Source organism: Camelina sativa, chromosome 19 (assembly GCF_000633955.1).
Source record: "Camelina sativa cultivar DH55 chromosome 19, Cs, whole genome shotgun sequence".
Taxonomy (NCBI): domain Eukaryota; kingdom Viridiplantae; phylum Streptophyta; class Magnoliopsida; order Brassicales; family Brassicaceae; genus Camelina; species Camelina sativa.
This window is the reverse complement of record NC_025703.1, coordinates 22,654,475-22,666,844: the sequence shown is the minus strand read 5'-3', so window position 1 is coordinate 22,666,844 and position 12,370 is coordinate 22,654,475. Positions and strand designations below refer to the sequence as shown.

The following is a 12,370-nucleotide window of genomic DNA, read 5'->3' as shown; positions in this document are numbered from 1 at the left end:
ATTTATATATATAATAGTACTTTATGCCTGCTATATATACGGTAAACGTAGCTATCTTTTCTTGCTATGATTTAATTTTTAGTAGCTCTATGTTAATGCCATTTGATTAGTTATCTTAGCATCGGTGTTGAGCTATTTGTATCTGAGTTGTAGCTTTTATTATGTGCTACTAAGTGAGGATACAATGACTTCATCTATCTGCTATAACGATCAATTACGTTTGTCTTCTGATTACTATTAACTGTTCCCTATACATCATATTCAAATGATGTTTCCTCTGTTAAACTTCCGGCGACTATTGATCCCTCAACTCTGGCAAGACTTTTGGTCTTTCCTTTAAGAGATTTCATAAACCGCTCAAAATGATACATCCACCGAAATTGCACTGGCCCACCAAGATCTCCTTCATGTGGGAGATGGACTGGAAGATGTTCCATCACGTCAAAAAAAAGCAGGACGGAAGATTTTCTCCAAGTTACAAATCAACACTGGAATATTATTCCGTAAATACTCCGATTCCTACAAGCAAATGCATACTCAATTAATGAGTGAATTAATTAAATAGGTTTATAAAAATGTATAACATTTTATAATTATATACCTGCAATAGCTTCATGAACGTTTTCCGGCAATAGCTCAAGAAATACAAATGGTAGTAGTCGTTCCATGAAGACATGACAATCGTAACTCTTCATACCTGAAATTTTTTGGCCTTGCTCAACACATCTTGAAAATTTTGAGACAAATCCATCGGGAAACTTCACTTCAGATTTAACCCACTCGAACAACACCCTCTTAGCATCCGCTGTCAATCAAAGTTGGGGTACTGGTACATTTCCATCTCTTGTAATATGTAACTCGATCCTTGCGCATATTTCCGCCAAATCCAACCTTGATTTCATACTATCTTTTGTTTTACCCTGCACATTCAAAAGCGTAGTGATGAAATTTTCAAAAAAGTTTTTCTCGATGTGCATCACGCAAGGTTATGCCGCTAGAGAAGATCCTTCCAATATGGAAGCTCCCAAAAAATACTCTGCTTGTGCCAATTGTGAGTGCTCCCATATCCATCCGGCATGTTTGCTGGTGTGTGATAGTTACCCCCACGTTTACATGTTTCTTGAGCACCATAGTAATTGATCTGTTTAAACAAATCATTTCCAAAGACGTAAGTTGGTGGGGGAACACGCACAACTTTATTCTTTCTAAACAACTTCTTGTTCCTCCGATATGCTTGATGCAAGGGAAGAAACCGACGATGACAATCAAACCAACAAGGTTTTCGCCCATACTTTAACTGAAATGTCTCTGTACCATGCATACAATATGGACATGATAATCTTCCGTGAATTTTCCACCCAGATAACATTCCGTATGCGGGGAAGTCACTAATCGTCCACATTAGCGCTGCCCGCATATTGAAATTCTGTTTTTTCGAGGAAACAAACGTTTGAACACGTTCATACCACAATTGCTTCAGCTCATGAATCAGAGGTTGCAAAAAGATATCTAGAGCTCGCTTTGGATGCTTAGGACCTGGTACCAAAATACTCAAGAACAGAAATTCGCTTTGCATACACATATCTGGAGAAAGATTGTATGGCGTCAATATAACAGGCCATAAAGAATATTGCCTCCCTGACATACCAAATGGACTAAAACCATCTGTACACAACCCTAGATAAACATTCCTACACTCTTGAGAAAAGTCAGGATATACCGATTGAAAATGTTTCCACGCCTTTGCATCAGATGGGTGTGTAATTTCTCCTTCGTGTGTAGAATGTTCTGCATGCCATCTCATTGCTGCTGCAGTCCGTTTTGATTGGTATAAGCGTTTCAATCTATCAACAACAGGCAAGTACCACATACATTTATATGGCACTCGTGTCCTTCCTTCAGTAGGTTTATATCTCGGCTTCCCGCAAAATCGACATTCCTGCAGCTTAGCATCATCTTTCCAAAAAATCATGCAATAATCAACACACACATCAACCATTTCAGATGGTAATCCAAGACTCGTAACCAACTTTTGTATTTCATAGTAGTTCTTAGCCGATACATTATCAGGTGACAAATATTCTTTAATGAGTTCAGCCCAAGAATCCATGCAAATCTCACTTAAGTTATTATCTGCTTTAATTGTCATCATCCTAGATTTCAATGATAACTCAGAATGCCCTTCTCTACATCCATCGTAGATAGGTTGATTTGCAGCATCTAACATATCATAAAAACGTTGTGCATCTACGTTGGGTTCTTCCATATTACTCTCTGGAAATGCAGTAATAGTTTCATGAAATGCATCATTAACAATATCATGAAATCTATTTTCCTCGTTATACCCATGAAAACCAAATTGATCAGATTCTTGATGCCCATATTTACTAGGTTGATCAACAGCATAATTCATACTACTACTTCCAGCATTACTGCTACAACTATCTCCATGACGGAACCATACACAGTAATTTGACATAAATCCTCTATTATAAAGATGCTTCTTCACTAGATTAAATTCCAAATATTTATCGTTTAAGCACTTATGACATGGACAAAATATTGTACCGTTTTCACGAGCAAAGTCTTGGTTTGTCGCCTGGTACATGAAACCGCGCAAGCCATCACAAAACTCTTTCCTCACATCACCGGTCTCCAGGTCTCTATGATTGTGCATCCACTGTCATATTGTATATATCTCATGCTCCTCACCTCCAAACATTATTTTCTAGGCTTGTCCTGTAGCCTTTTTTTTTCTTTACAAAAACTTTATTTTTTGACAATTTTTTTTCTCTCTCAGAAGTTTTTTTTTCTTATTGATTTGTGTTGTGGTTTCCATGTCTCATAGACTGGCTATTTATAGGTTTTCTAAAAATAACTGCTACGGATTTGTGAGGGAATTTGCGACGGACTTGCAAGGGTTGTTTTTTAATATTTATTTTTTTTGCTACTGATAAGCTCAAATTAATCCGTGGAGCTACTCTCTCAAACAAGAGATCAATGTAGTACTTAGGGGTCGAATCCACAGAGACTCAAAATCAAACACAATAAATTATAGACTTTTGTTATTACGCTAAACGAATTAAGTTGTATTAAAAACGAAAGAAGACAACGCAAAATATTAAATCAGAGGTTGTGAATTCAGAAAATCAAAAGGTTAGGCCTAGGGAATTTCTCAGGAAATTATGAAATATTAAATCAATAAATTAATTAAGGTTCAATCAATTAAAATCAGATCTAGAACTCTAAACAGTTTTGTAAAATAATTCAGTTCTCACTGCAATTATTATCTAAATTTAAAACCAGAAAATTCAAATCTCTTTGTAAAATTCAAGGTTAAAAGTCAGCTTTAAAAACAGGTTTAGTTGGTTCACAAAACTACTAAATCAAATCTCTTTGTAAAAAGTAATTTTGTTCATCTATGGTTTAATCAGGAAAACAATCATATTCTCATATTCTCTCGAAGGAGTTCAGATCTCTCTTCCAAAAAGGTCTCAATATCTCTCTCTCAAAAAACTGCTTGAAAATAACTTAAAGGTTTACAAAACCCAAAAACACTATAAATATGTCCTAAAACACATCCAGGGGCTTATGTTGCAATTGTGGAAAACTTTGGGTAAAATTGTAAAACTTCCAATTCTTGTTCTCTCCTCGGGTAATCAGGAGTGTCGATCGATGCTCATGTAGTGTCGATCGATGCCAGCACTCTAATCCGACTCAAAGTTCGTTTCCTTCCGTTAAATGTTCCAAAACGATCCAAATTGCTCTATTTTGCTCCATCCGTGCCAAATTCCTAGATAACCTGTAAAGACTCAAAAACAACCTAGAAACAAATCAAAAGACTCAAAAAGCACACTTATATCATGGTTAAAAACCACAAAAACCATGATATATCAGCTACAAATTTGCGAGGCTGTTTCTTTTTTGCCGACAAAACAGTTACACTCGAGGAAAACGTGCTTGCCGACATCTAAGTCCCTCGCAACTCCTTCGCAAATTTGCTACGAATTTTGTTATCACTATTTCGTTGCAATTTTGTTAGGGATTTTCGTTTCGTTGCACTTCTGTTTTATCTCCGTCGCAAATTTGTGAGGGAAATGTTCGTCACAAATTTTGCAAGGAAGTTGCAACTACTCGCAAATCCATAGCAAATTTGCGAGGACGTTTTTCCGTCGCAAATCGCGTGTTTTCTTTTTGTAGTGATTATTTAAACAATAAAATTCTTAAAAGCTAAATTCTCGTTTGATTTTAAAAACTCAAGCAAGCATTAAAGGTTCAGATCTGATAATTGCACAAAGTGCATTAACGTCAACTCTCGTTGGCTACATATGGTAAGAATAAATTGAGGTTATCCTGTTTTTGTGCCTCCCTTACAAAACGAGAAGAAAAAAAAAACGCCAAAAGGTAGAAGTGAAACAAGTGAGAATCAAACCAACAAAACAAAGTTCTATGTCACTAAAGCCTTTATGAAGCTTTTGCAGATTGTAGTAATGAAGTCCAAAACTTTACCATTAGTTAAACACCCTAGTAAAGCAAATCCCTTCCTTATCGTTAGGGTCATAATCGAGTCCCTAATTAAACAAACCAACGAATAGCAACAAAGTGATAGGTTTTCAATACCTTTGGCCTTGGTGAGCACAAGATCAGGGAGGTTGGTGAGAAAACACAAGAAGCAGTTTAAGAAGAAAACGACGGTGTGGTTCTCTACTACGTTGTCGATTTAAATAAAGAGAGTAATTATGAATTATCCCTACGTTGTCGTTTAAGTCTGGCACTGTACATAAAAAGGAGACTGCCCAATTCCAGGATTGGTTATCGAATTAACACAACAAATTTCTTCCTTCTTCTTCCGACCTCTTCCTTCTAATCGGATAACCAACATAAGTTATCATATAAGCCCAGTAGAACAGGCCCAAAATATGACTAAACCGATGTAAACCATCGTTTTGGTTTGAGATCAGACCCAACCAAGAGGTCTGTGAAGAACGAAGAGGCCAAGTCGACGTTCCTTTCTCCTCGGTGAGTCCGCAAAATCAATTGTGAGCCAGATTGGTAAGAGTTGCTCGTCGATACGATAACCAAAGTTGGATAGGTGCAGACTATATCGTGCATTGCCAAGCCAAATTGCTAGGCAACGGTTTAAGTACAACCAGCCCGGTAAGGACCACAACTTGCTAAACCAAAACTAAACCGAGTCAATTATTGATTTTGTTCTTTACCACTAATTACATAATTAAGCGTTCATTGACCTTAAATTGGATATTATCAGTTAGATCGACAGTGATCAAAGCCAAAAGTCACAAAATTGAGGAGGACTCAACCCATTGACTTCACAACTACTTTGTTTTCCCTCCCACGAAAGTTGAAGAAAATAGTAAGAAATCTTTACTTTTCAAATCAAAAACTGTTTCTCCAATTTTTTTGCAACTTATTATACTTTTCACCCTTATTTGTGATTCAGAGAGAAGAAACCCTTTTTAACAAAGTATGGATTTGGAGATTGTGTGGTTTGTTAGAGCCGCTTGGATCACCGTTTGGATCGTCTCTATACTTCCTTTGTTGATTGCTTCAATACCCACTTCAAAGCTTGACTCTTTTCGTGATCTCGTTTTGAGTTTCGCTGGAAGAGGCAAGATTCTTCACCCATCCTCTCAGGTATATATTCGTCTAAAGTTTGTAACTTTACCCAATTTCTCTGAACTTTTTAACTTTAGTGAAAAAGATTTGAAATTTTTGTTCTTATAGTCTGATTGAGGAAACGAGAAAGCAGAACACTTTTTAGTTTGAAGTTCAGATATGTTCTGTTTTCGATTTTTGGGCTTAAACCTTGTCTTAGTAGTGACTCAGTTGTTGTTGTGTAATTTCTCTGTGCAGAAGTTTACAATTCCTCAGAAATACTTTGCTCACTTTTATGTTATTGGAGTGGTGTGGACAACTCTACTGCTTGCTGCAACTTGGATGTATGCTTACGAAATGGCGCCTTTATCTTCTGGTGAGTTCCAGTTATCGGACATTGCAAGCCATTTAGCCGGAGGTTCCCATGTTTTCTCCTTTCATAAATCTCATATGACTCCCTTTGAGCATCGGTTCAAAGTGTGGCGAGCGGTGTTTCTACTTCTTCTGATGGAGATACATGTCTTGAGACGGCTTATAGAGTCAATCTATGTATTCAAATATAGCCCTACCGCTCGGATGCACTTCCTCGGTTATTTTGCTGGTTTGTTGTAAGTTTCTCAAGAAACTCTTTAGTTTGATTGTTTTTTTTTTTTTTGCTTGGCTTTTAATTTGTGTTTCTAGTTTCTATGTAACAGCGCCTTTGTCACTCTGCTCAAACATTGCTCCAGAGGTAGCAAGATTCGCTGGAAATCAAGCGGCTGAGTTCATTGCTAATGGGAAAAGCCATACTTCATCCCCTGAAGTTAATTTGTTATCGTCTATAAGCCCACTGGCGAAGCTTGGATCACTCCAGTGGATTGGTGGAGCTATTTTTCTATGGGGATGGATACATCAGCGCCGCTGTCACGCCATTCTTGTAAGTTTTAACGATTAGTGATTTGCGCATTGTTTAATGTTTATGATACTAAGAAATACAAAAACGTTAATGTAGGGATCACTCCGGGAAAATCCAAGCCAAGCTAAAGAGTATATAATTCCATATGGGGATTGGTTTGGGATGGTCTCTTGTCCCCATTTCTTGGCAGAAATCGTAATAAACCCTCCCTAGTAGATATTGTTAACGTTCTTCTATATTTCTCAGCTCTTCTCTTAATGATATGGTTGCTATAAAATTCAGGTTTTATATGCGGGCTTACTGATTGCGAGTGGAGGAACAGACATAAACATCTGGTTACTCTTTGGTTTCGTGGTAACGGTTCAGTCTCTTAATTGGAATGCTTTGTTTCTGAAGGTTGTTTAGATTATGAGAAACTGTATTTACGTCTTCTTTTTTGTAGGCGGCTAATCTGACATACGCCGCTGGAGAAACACACCGTTGGTATCTCCGGAAGTTTGAGAATTATCCGGCTAATCGGCATGCTATTTTCCCTTATGTCTACTAAAATGGTTGAGAGATAGAACACAACTTTGCCAAGTTTGTACAATGTTTCAATTTCCATGTTTCTGTAAATGATATTTTTCTGAAGATCTTTGTTGTGTTATATAACAAGGCTATGCTTGTCATCTTTATGGTGCTGTAAGTTTTCTTCATTTGAAGAATGTATTTTTACACAAACAAAAGTGTCCCAATCACTCGGCATGTACTCCACTCTAATCAACATTTTTAGTGTTATCTTCTTAGTCAATGAATTTTCCGTTGTATTCTTTTTTTTTTTTTTTTGTTAAATGCTTTTTCTACTTTTAATTAACTATTGCAGGTATCATCTCTAATCACATTCTTGAATTAACTATTTAGTTGATGGATATAGGTGTGGGTATTCCTTTTCATGTGGCCTATTCGAATGAAAACTGCTAAGAGATGGTTGCATCCAATTATTCAGCGTTAGATCAACTGTTCAACAAAAAGAATGGAAACTGCTATAAGAAGATATACCCTCATTATTTTTGTTGAACAAATGATCTAACGCTACCTGCCAAATCAAACTAGCGGATGTATATCTTTACACATGCTTAAATATATACTTTCGAGGAAATTGATATTTTAAAAGCAAACTCCGATTTGACATTTTTCAGTGTCCACTCTTTTATCGCTTTTGCACTTGTTACATCTGTAGTTGGTGGGTGTCAATCGTGTAATCTCTCCCTCTTTTGGCAAGAGAAGTTCGCTCTAGCCGCCGCCAAGCTTATCACCTCGTTCTAACCTCTCCGACCACCAGCGCTTCTTGCCGGAGTTGTGAGAAGTCGTGCTCTGTTTGTTTTCTTTCATGTCTAGTTGTTGATGAGCCTTTTTCAGCCTTTCTCCGGCGGATCTAGTCTCAAATGCTTTGGATCGGCGTCAAGAGTATATTTTCTCCGGCTTCGGTGAGATTTTCTCTGAGTGTCGTCTTCTTTTGGCTCGTGATGGAGAGCCACGTTTTGCCCTGTCTCGTCGAAGACTTTGTTGAGTGTATTTTCATATCTGGTTTTCTTTGGCCTTGGTCGTTGATGGTGATAGGCGGTTTATTTGGCTTCTACTGCGGCTGAGATGTTTTTTGCTTCCTCTCTCGTAACATCTAGCCTTTGTATTCTTCCGTCCATGATAGTGCTGTCTTAGGTCTCTTTGTTTACAAAGTGTCTAGGTTACCTTTGGCTACATTCTCATCAAATCAAACTCGTTTGGTATATCTCCAGTTTGCTTAGTGGTGGCTTTAGTGTTATCCTTGTTGTCTCCTTTCTTGGTCTTGTATTTTCGGTTGTGGAGATGTTTGGAGGTTTGAATTTTGTTTTTTGCTCAACCTCTTCTTAGAGTCCTCTTGCTGGTTTGAGATTATGTTATGCTCTAGGTTCGTTCTTGGTGTGAGCCATTTGGATGGTATTTTGTTGCTGAGTCACCTACTAGCCTTCCTCTGATTTCCCTTTTTGGAAATTTTGGAGTAAGGTATTAGTCAAAGCAGTGGAATCGTTCTCTACTTCTTCTCTTGCGAGGACGTCGTCAGTTTTAAGTTTGTAGGTGGCTGAAGGTGGTTCGACGAGTGTCCGCGTGTAAGAATAGCTGATATTGCGTGGCTTATCTCCAGTCGTTTTTAAGATTTTGGCCTTGTCCCTAGGGTTTTTAGTTCTTTTTAATTGGCTGGTAAGGTGTGCTGGAAGTTGTGTTTGTGTCTCTGGTCGCGTTGGGTTCCTGCTTTCCTCTCTGTCGATTTGATTTCTGGTTGTCTTCGGTGTGTGGTAGTCCGGTCTTCTAGTGCTTTCGACATTGACAGGTTTTATAGGGAAGTTTTGTGGGAATCTCTCATGCCTTTGTTCAGATATAGAGCTTAGTTTGTTTTTTCTCCTTCTTGTATTATTATCATTTGTTGTAATCTGGTTCCTTGTTCTTTGGTGTTGTGTTTCCCTCTTTTAGGCTAATGACTCTGGGACATTCTTATAGTCCGTCGGCTTATATTTCTTGTCGGTCGACACCCTGTTTTATCCGACGAGAGAATAAGAATTGGAAGTTTTACAATTTTGCCCGAAGTTTTCCACAATTGCAACATAAGCCCCTAGACGTGTTTTAGGATGTATTTTATTTTTGGGTTTTAGAAACTTTTAAGTTATTTTCTAGCAATTTTTGAGAGAGAGATATTGAGAGCTTTTGGGAGAGACGGATCTTAATTCTTTGTAGAGAGAAAAATTCTAAACTCCCTCTTTTACTTTTCAATATCTATTGCATGTTATTCAGAATTATGATTTGTTCTTCATTAAACATGTCTGAGTAATTTGCTTGTTAGGTTTAGGGTTTTTCATAGGGTTCTTATGATTTATTAGATATGTGATTTTAGGGCTCTTAATATTTTATGATCTTCATCCTTGGTTGTTCTTCATAATAATTCTTGATTGATCACTTAGAATTATTATCTTAAGGAAGTAAATTGATATAAGAATATAATTGTTTTCCTGAATAAAAACCATTGATGAGCAAAATTACCTTTTACAAAGAGATTTGATTTAGTAATTTTGTGAACTTATCTAAACCTGAATTTAAAGCTGATTTTTAACTTTGAATTTTACAAAGAGATTTGGATTTTCTGGTTTTAAATTTAGATAATATTTGCAGTGAGAACTGATTTATTTTACAAATTGTGTTTAGAGTTCTAGATCTCATTTTAATTGCTTGAACCTCAATTAATTCATCTGATTTAATATTTCATAGTTTCCTGAGAAATTCCCTAGGCTTAACCTTTTGATTTTCTGATTTCACAACACTTTTATTTGAATATTTGCATTGCTTTTTCAATAATTCAATTAACTAGTTTCTATAATCCATTGTGTTTGATTTTGAGTCTCTTAGGAATTCGACCCCTAAGTACTACAGTGATCTCTTGTTTAGAGAGTAGCTCCAGGGATTAATTTGAGCTTATCAAATTTTGGCGCCATTGCCGGGGACTCTTTGATCTACCATTAGATTTGAGTTTTTAATTTCGTCTAAATTTTTTTTTTTCTCCTTACACGTTTTTGTTTTTCTTCTCTTTGGTGTTTCAGGTGTATGCCTCCTAGACCTCACACAAGGAACGCTTCCCATTGAAGCTTTCAAACCAAGAGTTGGGAAAACTTGAGCGTGAGAACAGAAAAGCACCCAAATCCTTGAAGATGGTTAACACAGTCATTTTGATTCGTGATGAGGATGGTGCTTTGAGGGATCAAGAGGGTCACTTGTGCAATGAGCAGGGCCAAAAGCTTGATGCAGAAGGCAATGTGATTGCTGAAGCTGTTGTTGTCAATGAACAAGCTGTTGTTGACGGGCAAAACGATGGTGTCGACCGACGCCATCAGGGTGTCGATCGACACCCACCTGTAGCAGACGTACGTGGAGCTGCCAACCACGTCCAGAATCCCGTTTGAAGACAGGATCAAAACCAGGATCTGATCAGGACTATTGCAGACTTCAACCGAGCTGATTTGATGTATGAAAACCGCTCTGCAATTGTTCCACCTCCTTTCCCGCGCAATGACTTTGAGCTGAAGCCTGCTTACTTGCAGCTAGTTAGACAGAGACCCTTCTCTAACCTGCCAAATGAGAAAGGTCTGGATCATATTGAACACTTTGAAGATCTGGTGGCCAGCATCAAAGCCAATGGTGTGACTGAAGACTACATTTACGGCAATTTCTTCCCATATTCACTTGCAGGAGAGGCATCTCAATGGTTGAAACAATTGCCCGCTGGGTCTTTGACATCTTGGCAACAAATCAAGGTGGCTTTCCTCAATTACTTTTATGATGATGCAATGTCACATGAGCTGAGAGTCAAGCGGTCCTCGTTCAAACAAAGACCAGATGAAGCTTTCAAGGCGGCTTGGGTGAGATCCAAGGCATATCAGAGGGACTGTCCACACCATGGTTTTTCAAGAGTGCAACTGCTGAGTATCTTTTTCAGAGGAATTGACTGGGAATATCTGTTAGCTTTGTATGTTGCAAGCCATGGAAACTTCAAGACAAGATACCCAGATGAAGCTAAGAACTTGATTGAGAACCTAGCCTCCAGTAATATTACTAAGAGAGCTGATGCTGAAAGAAAGAGACTACATTGAGGAATTGATGCAAATCAGCTTGCTTCAGTGAGTGCTAAGCTTGATTCAGTTCACAACCTTTTGGTTGGCAAGAAATCAGTTCACTTTGCTGCTGAAGTTGAAACTTTTGAACCAGAACCTGAGCAAGGGCATGAAGAAGAGGATGTGAACTATGTCTATGGAAATCAAGGTCAGCGGTTTGGTAATCAGCAAGGTAGCAGGCCTTACGGTGGAAACAGCCAGCGCAGTAACTTTCAGGGAAATTCTTCTGGTTCACACCCAACCCTGACTATCAGAAGCATCAACAAAGCAGTGGATACACAAGGACATATGGCAATAACTCATATCAGCCCCCTCCTCCGAAGACAGCAGAAAGTAGTAATATGGAAGTTATGCTTGAGCAGCTTTTGCAAGGTCAAGAGCAGATGACAGTGACTTTCAATGGGAAGCTTGACAATGTCTACACTGAAATTAATGGGAAATTTGAAGCTTTGAACATTCATGTAAAGAAGCTGGAAATTCAGGTTGCACAAACCGCTGGATCCGTCAAAAGGTAAGAGGGATTTCTCCCTGGGAGAACTGAATCAAATCCCAAGCATTCATGCAATACAGTAACTTTGAGAAGTGGTAAACAACTCCATCCTATACCACAGAAGATTCACACTGATGATACACAAGAGTTGATTGACATAGATGAAGATGAGAGTGCCGCAGCTGAGCCAGTGTCGACCGACACCACCTGGGTGTCGATTGTCACCGGTCATGAACAGAAACTCCGAATGCCACTTCTTCCACTCCAGTTGTTGAAAGAGTTTACAAACCCAAGGTTCCTTTCCCCAAGAGTCCAAAGAAGTCCAAACAAGAGCTAGATGATGCTAAATGTAAAGCAATGATGGATAAGCTTATTGTTGAGCTACCTTTGATTGATGCTATTAGGACTTCTCCAATGCTAAGGAGATATGTCATGAGGATGGTAACCAAAGATTTGAATGCTGAGCAAGGAGTCATGATGATATCAGCTCAAGTCAGTGCTATTATTCGGAACAAGATCCCAGAAAAGCTTCCTGATCTAGGTAGTTTTGTGTGATCTTGGCTCTAGTGTCAACTTAATGCCAAGATCAGTAGCTCTCAGCTTGGGAATGACAGACTTCAAGCCTACCAAGATCACTCTAATCCTTGCGGATTGGTCAATTCGTATTCCTGATGGTGTTCTTGAGGATGTTCCAAT

General features: G+C 38.2%; 1 protein-coding gene across 1 annotated transcript; it reads left to right on the top strand.

Annotated features, from left to right (window-relative positions):
* LOC104766953 (polyprenol reductase 2) lies at positions 5,280-7,183 on the top strand. The gene is made up of 7 exons (XM_010490925.2): positions 5,280-5,374; positions 5,462-5,655; positions 5,875-6,224; positions 6,298-6,532; positions 6,608-6,706; positions 6,794-6,865; positions 6,954-7,183. Exons 2-7 carry the CDS (start codon positions 5,488-5,490, stop codon positions 7,056-7,058), a joined length of 1,029 nt encoding a protein of 342 aa, XP_010489227.1. The 5' UTR covers positions 5,280-5,374; positions 5,462-5,487; the 3' UTR covers positions 7,059-7,183.

What these genes read in the sequence shown, in the direction of transcription:
- LOC104766953 (XM_010490925.2), top strand. Translation starts at nt 5,488, where the DNA reads ATGGATTTGGAGATTGTGTGGTTTGTTAGAGCCGCTTGGATCACCGTT. An exon ending in TTCTTCACCCATCCTCTCAG is followed by an intron (nt 5,656 to 5,874) that starts GTATATATTCGT and finishes TTCTCTGTGCAG; the next exon opens with AAGTTTACAATTCCTCAGAA. An exon ending in GGTTATTTTGCTGGTTTGTT is followed by an intron (nt 6,225 to 6,297) that starts GTAAGTTTCTCA and finishes TTGTGTTTCTAG; the next exon opens with TTTCTATGTAACAGCGCCTT.